The 21,833-nt window shown below is 49.0% G+C and overlaps 2 protein-coding genes across 4 annotated transcripts in view; one reads left to right on the top strand and one right to left on the bottom strand.

Moving 5' to 3' along the window:
* Positions 1-11,422: 11,422 nt before the first annotated feature.
* On the bottom strand, positions 11,423-20,732 carry ATP5MG (ATP synthase membrane subunit g). The gene is made up of 3 exons (XM_063943469.1): positions 20,482-20,732; positions 13,240-13,400; positions 11,423-11,624 (listed from the first exon to the last, which is right to left on the bottom strand). Exons 1-3 carry the CDS (start codon positions 20,543-20,545, stop codon positions 11,526-11,528), a joined length of 324 nt encoding a protein of 107 aa, XP_063799539.1. The 5' UTR covers positions 20,546-20,732; the 3' UTR covers positions 11,423-11,525.
* Positions 20,733-21,011: 279 nt separating this feature from the next.
* Positions 21,012-21,833, top strand: part of PI4K2B (phosphatidylinositol 4-kinase type 2 beta) — a 41,237-nt gene continuing 40,415 nt past the window's right edge. Inside the window, exon 1 of one of the 3 annotated variants that reach the window (XM_063943467.1) lies at positions 21,012-21,479. In XM_063943467.1, coding sequence (XP_063799537.1) covers positions 21,182-21,479 — 298 coding nt within the window. In that variant the 5' untranslated portion in view covers positions 21,012-21,181. The remainder of the gene's footprint in view (positions 21,480-21,833) is intronic. The other 2 variants (XM_063943466.1, XM_063943468.1) reach the window with 2 other exon arrangements.

The following is a 21,833-nucleotide window of genomic DNA, read 5'->3' as shown; positions in this document are numbered from 1 at the left end:
CAGATGCCCCCACAGTGCCAGGTATACAAATGCCCCTCACAGTGCCAGGTATACAAATGCCCCTCACAGCACCAGTTATACAAATGCCCCTCACAGCGTCAGTTATACAAATGCCCCCCACAGCGCCAGGTATACAAATGCCCCCCACAGCGCCAGGTATACAAATGCCCCACAGCGCCAGGTATACAAATGCCCCTCAGTGCCAGGTATACAAATGCCCCTCACAGTGCCAGGTATACAGATGCCCCCCACAGTGCCAGGTATACAGATGCCCCCCACAGTGCCAGGTATACAGATGCCCCCCACAGTGCCAGGTATACAGATGCCCCCCACAGTGCCAGGTATACAAATGCGGGGGGCATTGATTGGCTGCCGGACCGCGAGATCCGATTGGCTCACGGACCGGCGGCTGGTTTGCAGTACTACACGCCGCCGCTCCCACTCGACAGCCGCGCTCTCCTCCGTCTCCCTGTTCTGACAGCTGAGACACGCTGCCGCCGGACTGAGCGGCAGCGTGTCTCACTGACACAAGCTGGTGGGCCGGACCAAACGGCTTTGCGGGTCGTATACGGCCCGCGGGCTGGAGGTTCCCCACCCCTGCTGTAAACAAACTATCGTCTGTTGAAGATGGCTCAACAGTAAATCTTGCGACTGTGCTAAGATTAACAGGTCATCTAGGTATGGGAATATTCTTATCCTCTGTTTGCGCAGACAAGCTGCCATAACCACCATGATCTTGGTAAACACCCTGGGTGCTGTAGCTAGCCCGAAAGGCAGAGCTTGGAACTGGAAATGTTCCTGGAGGGTGGCAAACCTGAGGTAACACTGATGCGACAGTGCTATAGGCACATGCAGGTAAGCACCCCGTACATCCAGAGATACCATGTAATCTCCCGGTTCCATAGCCAACATTATGGAGCGTAACGTCTCCATGTGGAACTTCGGGACAAATATGTATCTGTTCAACATTTTCAGATTTAGAATTGGTCGATATGACCCATTTGGCTACTGGATTAGAAATAGATTGGAGTAAAACCCCTGTTACCTTTGTGATGGAGGTACTGGGACAATCACACCTGACTGCAGTAATTTTTGGACTGCTTCTTGCAGGGCATTGGCCTTCGACTCTATACGAGATGGGCTGGTGCAAAAAAAAAATCTTTGAGGAGGCTGCCTCCTGAATGGGAACCCATACCCCTGAGATACTACCTTCTGCACCCAAGCATCTGCTGTTGACTGTTGCCATATGTGTGCAAAAAGAAGGAGTCGGCCCCCAACCCTGGAATCCTCCAGGCGGAGGCCCGTTTCTTCAGGCTGACGGTTTCTGTTCAGGTTTTGAAGCTGGCTTTTTGCTAGCCCACTGCTTCCTACCCCTGGATTTAAACTGGGGTTGCTTAGGCTCCTCTTTAGCTTTGCCAACGAAATGAGCGAAATTTTAAACCCTTGGACTTAGGGTTATAAGCAGCCAGAAATCTGACCTTTTTCGATTCAGCCTCTGATTCTAGGATATCCGATAAAGGTTTTCCAAATAATATATCACCGACAAAAGCAAAACCCTTGAGGTGATGCTACCGGAGCTAACCTGTCCGCTATTGAAGACAGAGTCTTTGCGAACATATTCCATGGTGGCTCTGTTGGCGGTTGAACCAACTCCTGTTTTTTACTTCGCTGAAAAGCGAAACAGTTTGCACACAAACCCTCATAAGTGACCAATTGATTCATATCAATTACCCCTGACTTACAAGATAAGCATGTTAGGGCTGTAGGAGTGCTTGATAAATTCTCCTCATCACTTTTGCCGCTCACAGACATGGTATTAACCAGTTATTGACTACACAATTTGTGACTGAAAATCACCCTATATGTCAGTATATAGAGGTGAGATCAATCTGACCACAGTGCACCTGATTTGAGGGTCAGAACAGGACTGACATTACACAGAAAAGTCAGCACACACACTAGCAGTCAGTCACATGTTAAAGCATTAGACATTGCCATGAGAATACAACCTCCATAACAACTTATACATAAGTAGAAAAATTGAACTTCTGTTTTAAACTGGTTCTTTTTTCAACATAGCATGCAGAAAACACAGTAATAGACAGGTCTCATGTGCAATAGGTACTAAAAATTAACAATGCATACTAAGAAGTAGAGAGAATTTTTAGTACTGTATACCCTGCCTCCGTAGAGCGGGATACAGGGAGACTCATCACACTTCCATATCCAAGCAAATACGCTCGTAAGACGCTGAGTGGATTCAGACGCTACTGGTGTACACTGCCGCTCTTGATAACTGATAACGGACACAGACGCTCACCAACGGACACGGACGCTGAGCGACTTCCACGTGTATGCAGACGCTAAGGCCTGCGACTCGGTCTGGGCGGGTTCATCTCCAGTGTACACAACCGCAGCGTCTAAGCTGCGACCGAGTTACCTCGTGGTAGCGTCTGAGCCGGAAGTGAGGTCATTTAGTTCATGAAACGAGAAACACGCGGGAACTGGCCATGAACTCGGAGGAGGGACAGCCAGGAGAGCGTCTGAATCCCCGTTGACTTAAACTCCCCGGATCGCGGCCTCTACCTAGTGCTGGCGCCTATGATCCCCGGAGCGTATCGCTGTCGCACTCTAGATGTTCGGCGCATCAACACACTGTTTGTAGTCTCCACCAAAATCAGTGTAGCTGTGTCCTGACCCCTCTAGTAAGACACAGACGCCCGTCGAGACAGCACGGATACCCGAAGGTAAGCGTTGTTGCAACCCGGTGGGGAGTTGTTGGAGCGACTCTTTCTAGAATGCGTTTAAGACGCTAAGATAAGTCGCTAAAAAAAAACAATATAGCAAGTCTATAAAAAATAAAATAATAAAAGCTTGAGGCTGCTCTCACAGCAGCCCTGTGACCATGCGGCTTCCTGCCGCACCAAGCAAAAAACTGATCTGACTGAGTCAGGGGGTGGGACTATATGGTGAAGGCCCCAATGCATCCTGGGAGGCCAGAAAGCTTGTGACCGTGTTGGTGCCATTTTCGCTGTCGCTCGACAATATCCCAATGTTATCCTGTGGACCCAGCCAGAGAAAGATCAGTTTTTTCACCCAGGTGATAAAACGGAGCTAATTGCATACCCCCCTATATCGTTGAACGATATAGTGCGTACACATTGAACGTTATCGTTCAACGATAACTTTCAATGACATCGGCAGAATTACCGAACATGAAGCTCAGCACGATATTGATGGAGCGTGCATCGTTCACCAATATCACCCCCATACACACTGGACAATTTCGGACTAAATAATAAACGATAACGACATACTTTTAGCAGATTTTCTGAGGGAATTAAGTGCTTGATTCTGGCTATGTTCCTCAGATGAAGGTGTGAGGATTTGAATATGGCTGCTATCTGATGTTTAAGTGTCAAGCGACCATCCAGGACAACGCCAAGATTCCGCACATGACGAGTGGTTTGTAATTCTGAATCCTCAACTGTAAGTTCAGCTGCTTGGCTATGCTGCAGTCTTGTCCTTTGATGTTGCGGTCCTATCATAAGGACCTCTGTTTTATCCGGACTCAGTTGCCTCCAACTGGCACTCATCCACTCCTGGAGCTCAGCTAGCAGCAATTTAGAGTTGTTATTGGCTTCTCAGTGCCATGAGCAAAGGACAAGTACAGTTGTGTATCATCTGGCACTGATGGTGAGGAATATACTCCAAATGAGACTCTCTGCGATCAGCCTGTAAGAAATTTGAACCTGCCTAGGATTGTGCCATCCCGTCTACAGAAATTGATCAGGAGCTCAATCAGAAGCCCATGGTCCATGGTATAAAATGCTGCAGACAGATCCAGAAGGATAAAGATGGAACAGTCACCTCTTTATGGTCATATATCGTAATATTTTTTGTTGTTGTTGTTTTGTTAATGTTATTGATTAGTATTCAATAGTGTCTCTCCAGCCACACTAAAAAAATGAATTTTATGGTAAGAACTTACCCTTGTTAAAACTCTTTCTGCGAGGTACACTGGGCTCCACAAGTCTGGACAAAGAAGTGTAGAGTAGGATCTTGATCCGAGGTACCAACAGGCTCAAAGCTTTGACTGTTCCCAGAATGCACAGCGCCGCCTCCTACATCACCCCGCCTCCCAGCACAGGAGCTCAGTTTAGTTAACCAGCCCAATGCAGTAGCAGGAAAAGAGACGACAACGGTTACTAGCCACATACACCACACTCTCACGACAAGAGAAGTGTCAGTGGCTAATGCCATATCAACCCAAAGAAGCTAAGTGCGTCAGGGTGGGCGCCTTGTGGAGCCCTGTGTACCTCGCAGAAAGAGTTTTAACAAGGGTAAGTTTTTACCATAAAACTCGTTTTCTGCTGCGGGGTACACTGGGCTCCACAAGTCTGGACAATGGGGATGTCCTAAAGCAGCTCCTTATGGGAGGGGACACACTGTAGCGGGCACAAAGGAAGCATCCTGGGAAGCGGCAGTATTGAAGGCATAGAACCTTATGAACGTGTTCCCGGAGGACCACGTAGCCGCCTTGCACAATTGATCAAGGGTCGCACCACGTTGGGCCGTCCAAGAAGGTCCAACAGACCGAGTAGAATGGGCCGTAATGTGAACAGGAGCTGACAGACCAGCCTTCACATAAGCATGCGCAATCACCATTCTAATCCACCTGGCCAGGGTCTGCTTGTGAGCAGGCCAGCCACGTTTGTGAAATCCAAACAAAACAAAGAGAGAATCAGACTTTCGAATAGAAGCAGTCCTCTTCACATAGATACGGAGAGCCCGTACCACATCCAAAGACCGCTCTTTGGGAGACAAATCAGGAGACAAAAGCTGGAACCACAATCTCCTGATTAAGGTGGAACGAAGAAACCACCTTAGGTAAATATCCGGACGAGTCCTAAGAACCACTCGGTCACAGTGAAAAATCAGATATGGGGAACTACAAGACAAGGCACCCAAATCCGGAACTCTTCTAGCAGAGGCAATAGCCAGCAAGAACACAACTTTAAGGGAAAGCCACTTAAGGTCAGCTGAACCAAGAGGTTCAAATGGAGCCTCCAAAACCACTGACAAGTCCCAAGGAGCCACAGGCGGGACATAGGGAGGTTGGATACACAACACACCCTGAGTGAAAGTATGAACATCAGGTAAAGTCGCAATTTTTCTCTGAAACCACACCGACAAGGCAGAAATATGAACCTTGAGGGAGGCCAGACGCAGGCCTAAATCTAGGCCCTGCTGTAGAAAAGCCAAAAGTTTGGCTGTACTAAACTTGGAAGCGTCATAATGGTTAGATGCGCACCAAACAAAGTAGGAATGCCAGACCCGATGGTAAATCCGAGCAGAGGCCGGTTTCCGGGCCCGCAACATAGTTTTAATGACCACTTCAGAAAAACCCTTAGCTCTTAAGATGGAAGCTTCAAGAGCCACGCCGTCAAAGACAGCCGGGCTAGGTCCTGGTAGACACAGGGGCCCTGAACGAGGAGGTCTGGGCGTTGTGGAAGTAGAAGTGGACTCTCTGACGATAGGCCTTGCAGGTCTGAGAACCAGTGCCGTCTGGGCCACGCCAGAGCTATGAGAAGCAGATTTCCTTTTTCTTGCTTGAACCTCCGAATTACCCTGGGCAGGAGTGACACTGGAGGGAACACGTACGGCAGCCGAAACCTCCACGGCACTGCCAGCGCATCCATGAATGCTGCTTGAGGATCCCTTGTCCTTGCTCCGAAGACCGGAACCTTGTGATTGTGTCGAGACGCCATCAGATCCACATCTCGAAGACCCCACCTTTCCACGAGGAGTTGAAACACTTCTGGATGGAGGCCCCACTCGCCGGCATGCACGTCCTAACGTCTGAGAAAGTCCGCTTCCCAATTCAGGAGTCCCGAAATGAATATTGCCGGTAGATGGCGTTCTGCCCAATGTAGAATCCGTGAGGCTTCCTTCATTGCCAAACGGCTTCGAGTGCCGCCTTGATGATTTATGTAAGCCACTGTGGTGGCGTTGTCAGACTGTACTTGAACAGGACGGTTCTGAATCAAATGCTGGGCTAGGTTCAACGCATTGAAGACCGCCCGCAATTCCAGAATGTTGATCGAGAGGAGAGATTCCTCCTTGGTCCACCAACCCTGCAAGGAGTGCTGCTCAAGCACCGCGCCCCAACCTCTTAGACTGGCATCTGTCATCAACAGGACCCAGTTGGATATCCAGAAGGAACGGCCTCTGCACAATTGTCGGTCCTGGAGCCACCAGAACTTTGGTGAAGACTCGCGGAGCCGTTGTTAAACCAAAAGGTAACGCCCGAAACTGGTAATGGAGGTTGTCAATAGCGAACATCAGGTATTGTTGATGTGACACTGCTATAGGAATATGCAGGTAAGCATCCTGTATGTCCAGGGAGACCATGTAGTCCCCAGGTTCCAAGGCTAGAACTATAGAGCGAAGGGTTTCCATACGGAACTTGGAAACCTTCACAAACTTGTTCTGTGCCTTGAGGTTGAGAATGGGCCGGGAGGACCCATTCGGTTTCGGGACTAGAAACAGCGGAGAATAGTACCCCCGGCCCCTCTGAGCAAGAGGCACTTGTACTACGACTCCTGTATCCAGGAGGATCTGTACCACCGAATGCAGAGTGTTTGCCTTTGTCTGGTCCGACGGGACGTCTGTCTGGCAAAATCGATGAGGGGGTCGGTTTTTGAAGGCTATGGCGTAACCTCGAGTGACGACTTCCCGTACCCAGGCATCTGAAGTGGTCTTCAACCATTCCTGGGTATACCCTAGAAGCCGGCCCCCCACCCTGGGATTCCCCAGGGGGAGGCCCGCCCCGTCATGCGGCAGGCTTATCGGTCTTGGCTGCTGGCTGACGGGCAGCCCAGGCTCTTTTGGGCTTCGGCTAACCAGGGGTTGGAAGTGCGGGCCTGCTTATGGTACGCCTGACCTTTTGCTTTACCTGAAGGACGAAAGGGGCGAAAGGACGTGCCTTTGGCCTTCGACACAGAAGGAGCTGTATTAGGCAGACAGGCAGTTTTGGAAGTAGCCAAGTCAGCCACTATCTTATTTAAGTCCTCCCCAAACAGAATATCCCCCTTGAAAGGGAGTACCTCCAGGGTTTTTCTAGAGTCCAGATCCACAGACCAGGATCTCAGCCACAATATCCTGCGAGCCAGGACTGACGTAGTAGAGGCCTTGGCTGCTAGGATACCGGCATCAGAAGCCGCCTCTAATATAACGAGAAGCTGTGACAATATATGACAAGCATTGTCTAGCAAGGTCAGAGGAGATTTTGAGCCTCTAACTCCAAGGCCCATGCTTCAATAGCCTCTGCCGCCCATGTTGCTGCAATAGTGGGCCTTTGTGCAGCACCTGTGAGGGTGTAAATCGCTTTTAGACAACCCTCGACACGTTTATCCGTAGGCTCTTTTAGAGACGTGACGGTAGTGACAGGTAGAGCTGAGGAAACCACCATCCTAGCCACATGTGAGTGTACTGGAGGAGGCGTTTCCCAATTCTTAGACAGCTCTGGCGCGAGGGGATAGCGAGCCAGCATCTTCTTTTGAGGCACAAACTTCGTACCCGGGCTTTGCCATGGTTCCTGACGTATATCCACTAGGTGGTCAGAGTGAGGTAAAACTTGTTTAATCACCTTCTGACGCTTGAACCTATCTGGTTTCTTAGGAGGAACGGATGGCTCGGGATCATCCGTAATCTGCAGAATTTACTTAATAGCCTCCAAAAGATCAGGAACATCCACATGTGAACTACCCTCCCCATCAGCCGTATCTGAGTCAGGACCTGTGGGGTCAGTGTATGTGCTGTCTTCATCAGACGAGGTGTCAGTGACAGCAGTGGATTGTGAGGAGACGAGCACTCGCTTAGAGGACCTCTTGGACTTATTGGTCAGACTTTTTAGTAGTCAGGGACTGGTTCAACTTCTTCAATTGAGCAGATAAATCGTCCGCCCACGGCGGGTTAGCTGCAGGGACCACATACGGTTGTACCGGCATTGGGGGTCCCATAGGGGGTGTTAGTTTATGAACTAGCGTATGCAGAAGCGTGGAATAAGCGGCCCACGGAGGGTCAGTATGTGCCTTCGTTGCCACAGTCCCACTGGGGGGCAAGGAGCCCCCAGGACCAGAGCCCACAGCTGCTATATTCTCCCGATATGTGCCTGTGGCTTCAGCAACACCAGCAGTGTGTTCAGCCCCAGAACCGTTACCCTCAGAAGCAGACATGATATAACTTGCAGTATGAGGTAACACAATACAATTATTAGCAGCACTATATCCCTAAACCCAAACCCCTGCGCAGTGTAGTCAGCACCAGCAGAGATAAAGGAGAGATATGGTGACTAAATCACAGAGAAAAATACGTAATACAGTATATCTTTGTGAAAATCCTATATTAGATAAAACCTGACGCACCAAGCCCCCTCAGGTTATGGAATATAGGGATAGCAAGTTGAGTGAAAGACACGAGATGGACACCACTCAGCTATCAATGCACACACAAATAGTCACAGTTTGTACAATGCAGAGGTTATTACAGACAATAATACTGCACTGGACTAGCTTACACAGCTATATAAAACAGTAGATATAACAGTACACAGTAAGAAACTGGATGTATATCACAGGGTAATTGTACTATAAACCCCTGACTAAATGCACTCTTTCTTACTAACACTGACTAAAAAGGCAGGTAGAATACTTAAGTGTCATGTAAAGGCACAGCACTGACAACCAGGCGGCTTTACATAGGAGGATTTGCCCAAGCAGTCCCAGGAACAGTGAGCTGAGGAGTAATGGCGCCGCAGACACCGACAGGGAGTGAGGAAAAGACAGATGCAGCTCCAGGGCGGGAACACTTGCTGGAAATGGCGCCCTGGTGCTGGGGGAGGGGCTTCAGGTCTAAGCCTTATCCCCCTTGCTGCCAAAACCACCGGGTACTGTGGGCGATATTAAAATCTGTTTTAAGAGAAAACCTGACCTGCGCCCATGCCCTGGTGATCTAGTGGGATCGCCTGTATCCACCGCCAGCGCGCGCGGCCCGCCTCCCACTGACCGCGCCGGATTGCAATAAAGACTGGGTCCCGCGAGCGGGACCCACTTACCACCTCCTGAAGCGCGGCCACGCGATCCTGGAGAGCCCCAGCCGTGTGTGTCTAACATGAAGAAAACCGGAGCCTCCGCTGTAGGCACCCGGCAACCAGGGCTCGGGAGTGTACAGTGCCGCTGGGGAGAGCTGCAGCTGCAGCAGTGAATGTCACAAGACATTTACCACCGCTGCTGCCCTTGAAGTCTTCACTTTTTACCTCATAAAAAGCTTTTCTCAGGGCTGCTTGGAGCAGCACCTCTGTTTAGTGCCTGCTTACTGCAGCACCAACTGACAAACTGAGCTCCTGTGCTGGGAGGCGGGGTGATATAGGAGGCGGAGCTGTGCATTCTGGGAACAGTCAAAGCTTTGAGCCTGTTGGTGCCTCGGATCAAGATCCTACTCTACATCCCATTGTCCAGACTTGTGGAGCCCAGTGTACCCAGCAGCAGAAAAAAAAAAGGAGCAAGTAACTGCACCTTGGTAACACCATTCTGCACTTTGTGGACAGAGATTGAAGCTGGGTACACACTATACCAGGCATTACCAGTCCAGGTTTTAGGATATCTTTACTTGAGCACAGGTCATTTAATTAGTACCTCCATTATTTTGATTTAACCATCTGTGCTGAAGACTGACTATCACTAATACATACACTGTCAGTGTGCCTTGAGGACTGAGGTTCGGAATGCCTGCCGTATACAATTATAGGACCAATTTGCCAATATTCTGGCGCTCAGCTTATTTTATTGTATAGTGTATATGATCATTTCAGTGTTTAACCGATAAACTGGAGAAATCATAGTCAAACACTCTCCTTTAATTACACAGGCCTGCAAAATTGGAGTAATTGAAATGGTCTGTAATTGGATGATTCTTACGGTTTTGGCAAGCCAATTTCAAATATCGCCACCAAATGTCTCCATCGAATAAGGTTTTTCTTTATCATAGAGAATGAATAAAAAAAATGGGGAAAAAGTGTAATATGGGGGAGATTCAAATGTTTGAAAAGTCGGTTGGGTGTCTGTTTTTTCCGGTCTACTAGATAGGAAAAAACAGACACCCAATTGAATCTCCCCCAGTTTCCGACTATCTGGAAAGCTCAAGTTTTGGAATATCTTAGAGTGCTCCTTCTTAAAACCTTGATCAAATGATAGTATAATTTTTTTTATTTATTAAAGCACTAATAATTTTTTTTTGTTTTAAAGCTTAATATAGTAATTCTGGAAATTCTAATAGCGAAAATTTGAGTTTGCGGAAAACTGGTACCCGATGGAACTTTTTTAGTCTGTTTTCTGAAAATATCACCCAATAGCCTTTATAAATCTGCTATTTGTTTTTGGAGAATTTTTCCATTGCAGGTTAATGTCAAATCAGTCAGCCAAGACAAAAAAAAATTCTGTCTTAATGTTGAGTGTGTAAGCATTCTCGATAAACTGACCATATTTCCAACATTTTTGTTTTTTTTCAGATATTGGGTAGAGACCTGTTAAGGGTGGCCTTCAGATTGCCGGTGGCCGGCCTCCCGACGATCACCATACCAGCGCCGGAATCCCGACCGCCGGCATACCTCCAACTTTTCTCCCTCTTGGGGGTCCACGACCCCCCTGGAGGGAGGATAGCGCGGCGTGCGTAGCACGCCCCCGTGCCCGCAAGGGGCTCATTTGCGCTCGCCCAGCTGTCGGTATGATGTCGTTCGGGATTCCGGTGCCGGTATGCTGGTCGCCGGGAGCCCGACCGCTGGCAACACATACTACACCCACTTGTTAAGTGCGTGTGCTGTATATGGGCCCATCATCTCAACAATCTGAAGCCAAGGTGACCGTTTGAAACTAAGCAATTATCATGCAGGGTGTACACCTCATACCCATAGTCTACATTTTTGTAGTTGTAAGCAAATCTGTCCGATGTGTACCTAGCTTACATTGCAGTGTATAAATAAAGCTGAACAGCTCTAGTGGGTTACATGCAAAAGCAGACATTTATCCTGCATACAAAAACAATATATGTATTTGCACCTCTAGCATTGCAATGTGCTTTATTCCAGGTACAAAGTCACCTGCTTTAATTACTTTGCTCCCAAATTAGAATCAACCCCTAATGCTTTTCGCAAAGCTACATTTAAATAGAAGCACACTGTAATTTGGCATGGGAGCACCCCTGTAAGCAGACCGTTAGAGGAGAGTGGACATTTTAACTGATCTTAATACCTGCAGAAGGAGAGTCCTGCTCCAGAAAATATTGCAGTCCTCAATATTAATATAACATAAGGTTGATGATGAACATTATCTGGACGTGTAAAAAGGACAGTAGGTGCCAAGTATATGTTGTGCAGAGGGGCTGCCACTTGCAGTTTCATTTATTGAGTCCATAATGTTAGAGATACAGGTCACAGCACAGGCTTTACAAACTGGAACTAAAGAGTCTCAGACATTGTAGCCAACCAAGCCTCCTTTCCCGATGCACTCTCCAATGTAGAACCAGAACAAGACCTCAGTTGCAACCAGTCCATTCCTCAGGGCATCCTGTGGGGGGGGGGGGGGAGAAGAGAGAGAGAGAGGGAGAGAGGGAGAGAGGGAGAGGGGGAGGGGGGGAGGGGGGGGGAGAGAGAGAGGGGGGAGAGAGAGAGGGGGAGAGAGAGAGGGGGGGAGAGAGAGGGGGGGAGAGAGAGGGGGGGAGAGAGAGGGGGGGAGAGAGAGGGGGGGAGAGAGAGGGGGGGAGAGAGAGGGGGGGAGAGAGAGGGGGGGAGAGAGAGAGATGGAGAGGGGGAGAGAGAGAGAGAGATGGAGAGGGGGAGAGAGAGAGAGAGAGAGATTAATCAAGTACACAACCCATAAATGACAATTAATAATAATAATAATTGTATTTACACAGCACGATTTTCTCCAGTAGGACACAGCGTGCTTTATTAACATATCAACTTCTGGTGTATAAAACTAACCTGCGCCACACATTAATACATGCCAGAGGAGAAGACGACGACCACTAGGTGCCCGACAGAGCAATTTAAGTGATACTCTGTTCCAGCGCGCACACCTGCCTGTATGGACATTACCATTTCATAATTTTTCCGGGCTGGTAACAAGTCTCAAATAAAAAAGTTTAGTTAACTGAATACAGCATGCCCTGATTGGCTACTTATGAAGTTTCCATTTGAGTAGTGGAGCCTTATTAGCACAGCAGTACACAAATGGCAAACAGGCAGGAAAAGACTGCGGGGCATATATGACCATGAAAACAGACACTCTGGGATCAGTTATTATTGGTCGACATGGACACATGATCGACATGTGAAAATGGTCGACACATGAAAGGTCGACATGAGTTTTTTTACTTTTGGGGAACTTTTCTATACTTTACGATCCACATGGACTACGATTGGAACGGTAATCTGTGCCGAGCGAAGCGGCAGCGGAGCGAAGGCACCATGCCCGAAGCATGGCGAGCGAAGCGGTGTACTAATTGGGGTTCCCAGTCACTTTACGCAAAATACGACACAAAAAAAAAGGTTAAAAAACCCATGTCGACCATTTCATGTGTCGACCATTTTCATGTGTCGACCATGTGTCCATGTCGACCATGTCAATGTCGACCAATAGTGGTCGACCTAATGACTGTCGACCATAAAATGGTCGACCATTCATACCGGAACCGATAAGGACTACACGAGAGCCTTCAAGACAATTATTAAAATGATTCTACAGGAAGAAAAGTTTAGTTGCTATGGCAAAGATCTAACACTATGGCCGAAACCACGTTTTCTACACAAACTTCTTGACCATGACCCAAAGGGCTAAACCAGATTAGACCTTATACCCACTGCCATTTGTTTTGCATTAAGATTGTTAAAGGGTGCTTTTATTTTTGATTCAGGAGGCAAACGAGCGAGTGACGCATTCCCACTTCATAATTGTCTTTGGCTGGCCACTTTGCACAGCAATCCATAACGGGTTGGGCATGATACAGGGCGTAACAAAGTCATACACACATGGTAAAGACATTAATCCCGACCGTGTGCTGCTCTCTGCTGCTCTGTTTTTATGGAGAAGTACCGTATAGAACACCTAAATATCACATATGGTGCAGCTCTGATCCAAACAAAAATGGAGCGCTGAGTTTTAAGGTCACACAATTGCTTACCTTGACGGTAACTTCAGATAACCGGCCTTTCTGGAAGGACTGCACTAGTCCCTTCATGCTGTCAATGGCTTTTGGAATTTCTGCAGGACTCGGAGGGGTCAGCTCAACGCGAGCATAGTACCAGAAAGTTGCAAGTCGTGGCCGTGAGTAGCTGACAGCGGCTACAGAAAACAAGACAACAGCATTAGATCAAATGAAGCAGCAAGTGTAGAAAATACACACAATCTTTTAGATTGCAGGCATGAAACTGTCCAGACAGCTAGCGATTGTCACCTCCAGTGCATTCTATACCGAGAGTCCCCCTATGTGGTCCACTTGCAGAACCATTGCTTGGTAAGGCAATAAAACTGTAAAGATCACTAATGTTTAACAGTGAAAAGCAGAAATGATCTTAATAACAAATTGAAAATATATTCACCCTTGGATTGTTTTTATGGTACGTGGTCAATAGATATACAGTGTCTGGTTAGACAGGCCGACACCATATGGTCAATAAGCATTAGGTCAAAATGTCGACATGGTCATTAGGTCAACCTGTGAAAGGTTGACAGCGTTTATGGTCGACATGCATTTTTTTTTTCCATACTTTACCATCCACGTGGACTAAAACTGGAAATAGTAACATGTGCCGAGCACTGCAGAAGCAGAGTGAGGCACCTTGCCCGACTCTCGCTCGCCATGCAAAGGGACGCAGTACACTAATTGGGGGTCCACGTGTGAAGACGACGAAAAAGACACCAAAAAAATATGCACTTTTTTTGTTTCGACCTTTTCATGTGTCGACCATTTTCCAAGTCTACCTTTTTACTTGTCAACCTTTTGTATCCATCGACCATTTCCTGTGTCGACCTTTCATAGGTCCACCCAATGACCTTTTCACTGTCGACATAACGATTGTAGACCTGACTGTAGATCTACTGATCCGTAACGGTTTTTTTGTACAGGATTAGATTGTGGACTCAATATGATGTGACTGGATGGGTGACCAACCGCTTTTTCTCTGACGTCCTAGTGGATGCTGGGAACTCCGTAAGGACCATGGGGAATAGCGGCACCGCAGGAGACTGGGCACATCTAAAGAAAGCTTTAGGATCACCTGGTGTGCACTGGCTCCTCCCCCTATGACCCTCCTCCAAGCCTCAGTTAGATTTCTGTGCCCGACGAGAAGGGTGCACACTAGGGGCTCTCCTGAGCTCTTTGTGAAAGTTTTAGTTTAGGTTTATTATTTTCAGTGAGACCTGCTGGCAACAGGCTCACTGCATCGAGGGACTAAGGGGAGAAGAAGCGAACTCGCCTGCGTGCAGAGTGGATTGGGCTTCTTAGGCTACTGGACATTAGCTCCAGAGGGACGATCACAGGTTCAGCCTGGATGGGTCCCGGAGCCGCGCCGCCGGCCCCCTTACAGAGCCAGAAGAGCGAAGAGGTCCGGAAAAATCGGCGGCAGAAGACGATCCTGTCTTCAGATAAGGTAGCGCACAGCACCGCAGCTGTGCGCCATTGCTCTCAGCACACTTCACACTCCGGTCACTGAGGGTGCAGGGCGCTGGGGGGGGCAGCGCCCTGAGACGCAATAAATCGATAAAACCTTATATGGCTAAAATAAATGCATCACATATAACTCCTGGGCTATATGGATGCATTTAACCCCTGCCAAAACATACAGAAAAAGGATGATAAGGACGCCGAGAAAGGGGCGGAGCCTATCTCCTCAGCACACTGGCGCCATTTTCCCTCACAGCTCAGTTGGAGGGAAGCTCCCTGGCTCTCCCCTGCAGTCACTACACTACAGAAAGGGGTTAAAAAAGAGATGGGGGCACAAATTAGGCGCAGTATAAACAATACAGCAGCTATAAAGGGAAAAACACTTATATAAGGTTATCCCTGTATATATATAGCGCTCTGGTGTGTGCTGGCAAACTCTCCCTCTGTCTCCCCAAAGGGCTAGTGGGGTCCTGTCCTCTATCAGAGCATTCCCTGTGTGTGTGCTGTGTGTCGGTACGTTTGTGTCGACATGTATGAGGAGAAAAATGATGAGGAGACGGAGTAGAGTGTCTGTAATAGTGTTGTCACCCCCTAGGGGGTCGACACCTGAGTGGATGTACTGTTGAAATTGCGTGACAGTGTCAGCTTTGTATAAAAGACAGTGGTTGACATGAGACAGCCGGCTACTCAGCTTGTGCATGTCCAGACGTCTCATACAGGGGCCCTAAAGCGCCCGTTACCTCAGATACAGACGCCGACACGGGTACTGACTCCTGTGTCGACGGTGAAGAGACAACCGTGATTTCCAATAGGGCCACACATTGCATGATTGAGGCAATGGAAAAAGTTTACACTTTTCTGATAATATGAATACCACCAAAAAAAGGGGTATTATGTTTGGTGAGGAAAAACTTCCTGTAGTTTTCCTGAATCTGAGAAATAAAATGAGGTGTGTGATGATGCGTGGGTTTCCCCCCGATAACAATTGATAATTTCTAAAAAGTTATTGGCAGTATACCTTTTCCCGCCAGAGGTTAGGGTGCGTTGGGAAACACCCCCTAGGGGGGATAAGGCGCTCACACGCTTGTAAGAACAAGGGCTCTACCCTCTCTTGAGATGGCCGCCCTTAAGGATCCTGCTGATAGAAAGCAGGAGCGTATCCTAAAATGTATTTACACACATACTGGTGTTATACTGCGACCAGCAATCGCCTCAGCCTGGATGTGCAGTGCTGGGTTGGCGTGGTCGGATTCCCTGACTGGAAATATGATATCCTAGATAAGGACAGTATATTATTGCCTATAGAGCAATTAAAAGATGCATTTCTATATATGCATGATGCACAGCGGAATATTTGCCGACTGGCATCAAGTATAAGTGCGTTGTCCAATTATTCCAGTAAAGTGGTCAGGTGATGCGGATTCCAAACGGCATTTGGAAGTATTGCCTTAAAAGAGGGGATGTACCCCAGGTCGCCTCTCAAAATAAGACGCCGTATTATCAGGTGCAGTCCTGGTTGGCAAGCGGACAAAAGGGTTCCTCTTTTCTGCTCGTGACAGAGGGAGAGGAAAATGGCTGCAGAGATCAGCCAGTTCCAAGGAACAGAAACCCTTTTCCGCCTCTGCCAAGCCCTCAGTATGACGCTAGGGCTTTACAAGTTCAGGCACGGTGGGGTCCCGTTCTCAATGAATTTCAGTGCACAGTGGGCTCACTCGCAAGTAGACCCCTGGATCCTTCAGATAATATTTCAGGGGTACAAATTGGAATTCGAGACGTATTCCCCTCGCTGTTTCCAAAAGTCTGTTTTACTGACGTCTCCCGCTGACAGGGAGGCAGTTTTGGAAGCCATTCACAAGCTGTATTCCCAGCAGGTGATAATCAAGGTACCACTCCTGCAACAGGGAACGGGGTATTATTCCACACTATTGTGGTACCGAAGCCAGACGGCTCGGTGAGACCGATTTTAAAATCTAAAATCTTTGAACACTTGCATACAGAGGTTCAAATTCAAAATTGAGTCACTCAGAGCAGTGATTGCAAACCTGGAAGAAGGGGACTACATGATGTCTCGGGACATCAAGGATGCTTACCTTCATGTCAAAATTTACCCTTCTCACCAAGGGTATTTCAGGTTATGGTACAGAACTGTATCAGTTCGGACGCTGCCGTAGGGATGGTCCACGGCACCCCGGGTCTTTACTGAAGTAATGACCGAAATGATGATATTCCTTCGAAGGAAGGGAATTTTAGTTATCCTTTACTTGGACGATTCCCTGATAAGGGTAAGATCCAGGGAACAGTTGGAGATCGGTGTAGCACTATATCAGGTAGTGTTGCGGCAGTACGATTGGATTCTCAATATTCCAAAATCGCAGCTGGTTCCGACGACTTGTCTTCTGTTCCTAGGGATGATCCTGGACACAGTCCAGAAAGAAGGTGTTTCTCCCGGAGGAGAAAGCCAGGGAGTTATCCGAGCTAGTCAGGAACCTCCTAAAACCGAACCAAGTCTCAGTGCATCAATGCACAAGGGTTCTGGGTAAAAATGGTGGCTTCCTACGAAGCAATCCCATTCGGCAGATTCCACGCACAGTGGGACCTACTGGACAAATGGTCCGGGTCGCATCTTCAGATGCTTCAGCGGATAACCCTGTCACCAGGGACAAGGGTATCCCTCCTGTGGTGGTTGCAGAGTGCTCATCTTCTAGAGGGCCGCAGATTCGGCATTCGGGACTGGGTCCTGGTGGCCACGGATGCCAGCCTGCGAGGCTGGGGAGCAGTCACACAGGGAAGGAATTTCCAGGGCTTATGGTCAAGCCTGGAGACATCTCTTCATATAAACATTCTGGAACTAAGGGCCATTTACAATGCCCTAAGTCAAGCGAAACCCCTGCTTCAGGGTCAGGCGGTATTGATCCAATCGGACAACATCACGTCAGTCGCCCACGTAAAAAGACAGGGCGGCACGAGAAGCAGGAGGGCAATGGCAGAAGCTGCAAGGATTTTCGCTGGGCGGAAAATCATGTGATAGCACTGTCAGCAGTGTTCATTCCGGGAGTGGACAACTGGGAAGCAGACTTCCTCAGCAGACACGACCTTCACCCGGGAGAGTGGGGACTTCACCCAGAAGTCTTCCACCTGATTGTAAACCGTTGGGAAAAACCAAAGGTGGACATAATGGCGTCCCGTCTAAACAAAAAACTAGACAGATATTGCGCCAGGTCAAGGGACCCTCAGGCAATAGCGGTGGACGCTCTGGTAACACCGTGGGTGTACCAGTCAGTGTATGTGTTCCCTCCTCTGCCTCTCATACCAAAAGTACTGAGAATCATAAGAAGGAGAGGAGTAAGAACTATACTCGTGGTTCCGGATTGGCCAAGAAGGACTTGGTATCCGGAACTTCAAGATATGCTCACGGACGAACCGTGGCCTCTACCTCTAAGAAAGGACGTGCTCCAGCAGGGGCCTTGTCTGTTCCAAGACTTACCGCGGCTGCGTTTGACGGCATGGCGGTTGAATGCCGGATCCTGAAGGAAAAAGGCATTCCAGATGAAGTCATCCCTACCCTGGTCAAGGCCAGGAAGGACGTAACCGCAAAACATTATCACCGCATTTGGCGAAAATATGTTGCGTGGGGTGAGGCCAAGAAGGCCCCTACAGAGGAATTTCAACTGGGTCGTTTCCTCCATTTCCTGCAAACAGGACTGTCTATGGGCCTAAAATTAGGGTCCATTAAGGTTCAAATTTCGGCCCTGTCGATTTTCTTCCAAAAAGAACTGGCTTCAGTGCCTGAAGTTCAGACATTTGTAAAAGGGGTATTGCATATACAGCCTCCTTTTGTGCCTCCAGTGGCACCTTGGGATCTCAATGTTGTGTTGAGTTTCCTAAAGTCACATTGGTTTGAACCACTCACCACTGTGGACTTAAAATATCTCACATGGAAGTGACGAGTTAGCCCTGGCTTCAGCCAGGCGTGTGTCAGAATTGGCGGCTTTATCATATAAAAGCCCTTACTTAATATTTCATTCTGACAGGGCAGAATTGAGGACTTGTCCTAAATTTCTACCTAAGGTGGTTTCTGCATTTCACATGAACCAACCCTATTGTGGTACCTGCGGCTACTAAGGACTTGGAGGATTCCAAGTTGCTTGACGTGGTCAGGGCCCTGAAAATATGTTTCCAGGACGGCTGGAGTCAGAAAATCTGACTCGCTGTTTATCCTGTATGCACCCAACAAACTGGGTGCTCCTGCTTCTAAGCAGACGATTGCTCGTTGGATTTGTAGTACAATTCAGTTTGCACATTCTGTGGCAGGCCTGCCACAGCCAAAATCTGTAAATGCCCACTCCACAAGGAAGGTGGGCTCATCTTGGGCAGCTGCCCGAGGGGTCTCGGCTTTACAACTTTGCCGAGCAGTTACTTGGTCAGGAGCAAATACGTTTGTAAAATTCTACAAATTTGATACCCTGGCTGAGGAGGACCTGGAGTTCTCTCATTCGGTGCTGCAGAGTCATCCGCACTCTCCCGCCCGTTTGGGAGCTTTGGTATAATCCCCATGGTCCTTACGGAGTTCCCAGCATCCACTAGGACGTCAGAGAAAATAAGAATTTACTTACCGATAATTCTATTTCTCGTAGTCCGTAGTGGATGCTGGGCGCCCATCCCAAGTGCGGATTGTCTGCAATACTGGTACATGATTATTGTTACCAAAAAATTCGGGTTATTGTTGTAGTGAGCCATCTTTTCTAGAGGCTCCTCTATTATCATGCTGTTAACTGGGTTCAGATCACAAGTTGTACAGTGTGATTGGTGTGGCTGGTATGAGTCTTACCCGGGATTCAAAATCCTTCCTTATTGTGTACGCTCGTCCGGGCACAGTATCCTAACTGAGGCTTGGAGGAGGGTCATAGGGGGAGGAGCCAGTGCACACCAGGTGATCCTAAAGCTTTCTTTAGATGTGCCCAGTCTCCTGCGGAGCCGCTATTCCCCATGGTCCTTACGGAGTTCCCAGCATCCACTACGGACTACGAGAAATAGAATTATCGGTAAGTAAATTCTTATTATTAGGTTGTCATTTTAAAATTAGCCCAGAACAGTGGCTCAGCTGGGGTGGCAAAGTTGTTTGGGAGCAGCTCATTTGCACTAGAAGATCAGATACAGATTTGATAAACTCGCTATTAGGCTCTCCAGTTGTTCACAGACATATCGCTGGTACACACTGGCCGACAGACCAGCAATATATTGGCCAGTGGGTGCCCAGCTTTGGCTCTCTGTGAAACCATAACCATATGAAGGTTATTTAAAAAACAAATGTATGATGACTATAAATAATTGTGGCCTGATACTGGGATTAGCAAAGTAATACTGATCTTCTCTAAGATCAATAATATTTTGACACAGGCGCCATTAGGGTTTAAATAAAGACTGTGCACATGTGCAGTTGAAAAAAAGAAAATGACAATGATCTGACTCATGCATTGGAGCAGGGCACACACATTACGCAGGTTGTGTGAGAGGAATCTCACACACACAAATACGGGGAGAACATACAAACTCCACCGTGGTCAGGAACTGAACTCATGACCTCAGCGCATGACCCTACACCACCACTGCTGCCATAACAGAAATAATATATAACTCATGTGTTAAATGCAAAGTGATCGGCTCTACAGAGGGCATGATGCCATGTACACGGCCTGGGCACCCCTGGTAGAGTAACCTGGCCCCCCGGATGCTCATAGACCCCGCTCCCCCTGCTCTCACCGCTCACAAGCTGTGGCGTCTTCACTGCGAGGGTCTTAACGAGCTTCTGAGCCACCTGAGCCATGCTGCACACCGGAGACTGCCTGAGGCCTGCTGCTGCCGCACTGTGCACAGGGAAAGTCACCTCCTGAGCCGGCGAGACTGGAAGTCAGTGTGATAGAGCGTCTTCCCAATGTCACCCGCCCAGAGCAGATGAGAACGCCCTGGCAGAGGATAGAGCGGCGCCTACTGTCCTCTGACGACGAGCAATAGAAAACCAGTGCAGGTTACGTCACGACGGGGTGGTCCTGAGGAGATCACGTCCTCTGAACAACGACAAAGCTAATTGGTCAGCTTGAGGGGCGCGGCTTAGCTCACTTGTCGCTACTGTTAGGGTACTTCTCATTGGGTAACGTATGAGATAAGGACACGCATGCGCAATGGCTGAGCCGGCCTGCGTTGGAGGGGGTGGGGGTAACCCCCGGCCAATAGGAGGAGTGCTGTGGCGCTGCTCAGCCAATAGGAGGAGTACTTTGGCTCTGCTCAGCCAATAGGAACAGTGATAGTGCGTTGCTCAGCCAATCGGAAGCGCCCGCCAGCTAGTTTTAGCAGTGCGGGGCTTGGTGACGTGGTCGGTGTCACCTCCCAATACAGCGCTGAGCGCTGGGTAGAATGGTTGTTGGTTACGCGAGTCTCTGATACACGGCTCCCCGGGGCTACGATGGCAGAGGGGACGCAGGAAGATCCTGGGGCTGGCCAGCCGCCGCTGCTGGTATTCCTGGAGCCCTCAGCGGAGGCAGGTGGGGAAGCCTCGCCGCTCGGTCCGGTCACCGCACAGCAGGGCAGGGTGACACCCGGAAGTGCTGTCCGTTTTTTCTCTGGAAGGGGTCGGGAAGAGGAGGCTGGGGAAGAGGAGCCGCTGCTGAAGAGGTCCGGGTCTGCCTCACCCAAGGCGGGGAGGAAGGGGAGACCGCGGCTCAGTTCCTCCTCAGACCGTGACAGCCTGCATTCCTCCGCAGGTAACTGCTGCTGGGTGAGGCTCCGTGACATGGGGAATACAGCTACATAATGCGTCTGCAGCCATGCACCGGATGTGCAGCTGGTTATCTGGCGCAGTGATGCAGCTAGACAGCTGTTATCCTAGCCCCAGCCGGCACTGCGCCAGGTGTTGTCGTAGCCCCAGCCGGCACTGCGCCAGGTGTTGTCGTAGCTCCAGCCGGCTCTGCGCCAGGTGTTGTCGTAGCCCCAGCCGGCTCTGCGCCAGGTGTTGTCGTAGCCCCAGCCGGCTCTGCGCCAGGTGTTGTCGTAGCCCCAGCCGGCTCTGCGCCAGGTGTTGTCGTAGCCCCAGCCGGCTCTGCGCCAGGTGTTGTCGT

Source organism: Pseudophryne corroboree, chromosome 10 (genome assembly GCF_028390025.1).
Source record: "Pseudophryne corroboree isolate aPseCor3 chromosome 10, aPseCor3.hap2, whole genome shotgun sequence".
NCBI classification, from domain to species: Eukaryota; Metazoa; Chordata; class Amphibia; order Anura; family Myobatrachidae; genus Pseudophryne; species Pseudophryne corroboree.
Note: the sequence above shows the minus strand (reverse complement) of the source record. Positions and strands in the feature narration are given on the sequence as shown.

Excerpts from the sequence above, each read along its gene's own strand:
- ATP5MG (XM_063943469.1), bottom strand. The coding sequence starts at position 20,545 with ATGGCTCAGGTGGCTCAGAAGCTCGTTAAGACCCTCGCAGTGAAGACG. Across the intron at positions 13,401-20,481 it reads GACGCCACAGCTTGTGAGCG|CCGCTGTCAGCTACTCACGG; the intron begins GTGAGAGCAGGG and ends TGTTTTCTGTAG. Across the intron at positions 11,625-13,239 it reads TATCTGAAGTTACCGTCAAG|GATGCCCTGAGGAATGGACT; the intron begins GTAAGCAATTGT and ends CCCCCCCCACAG.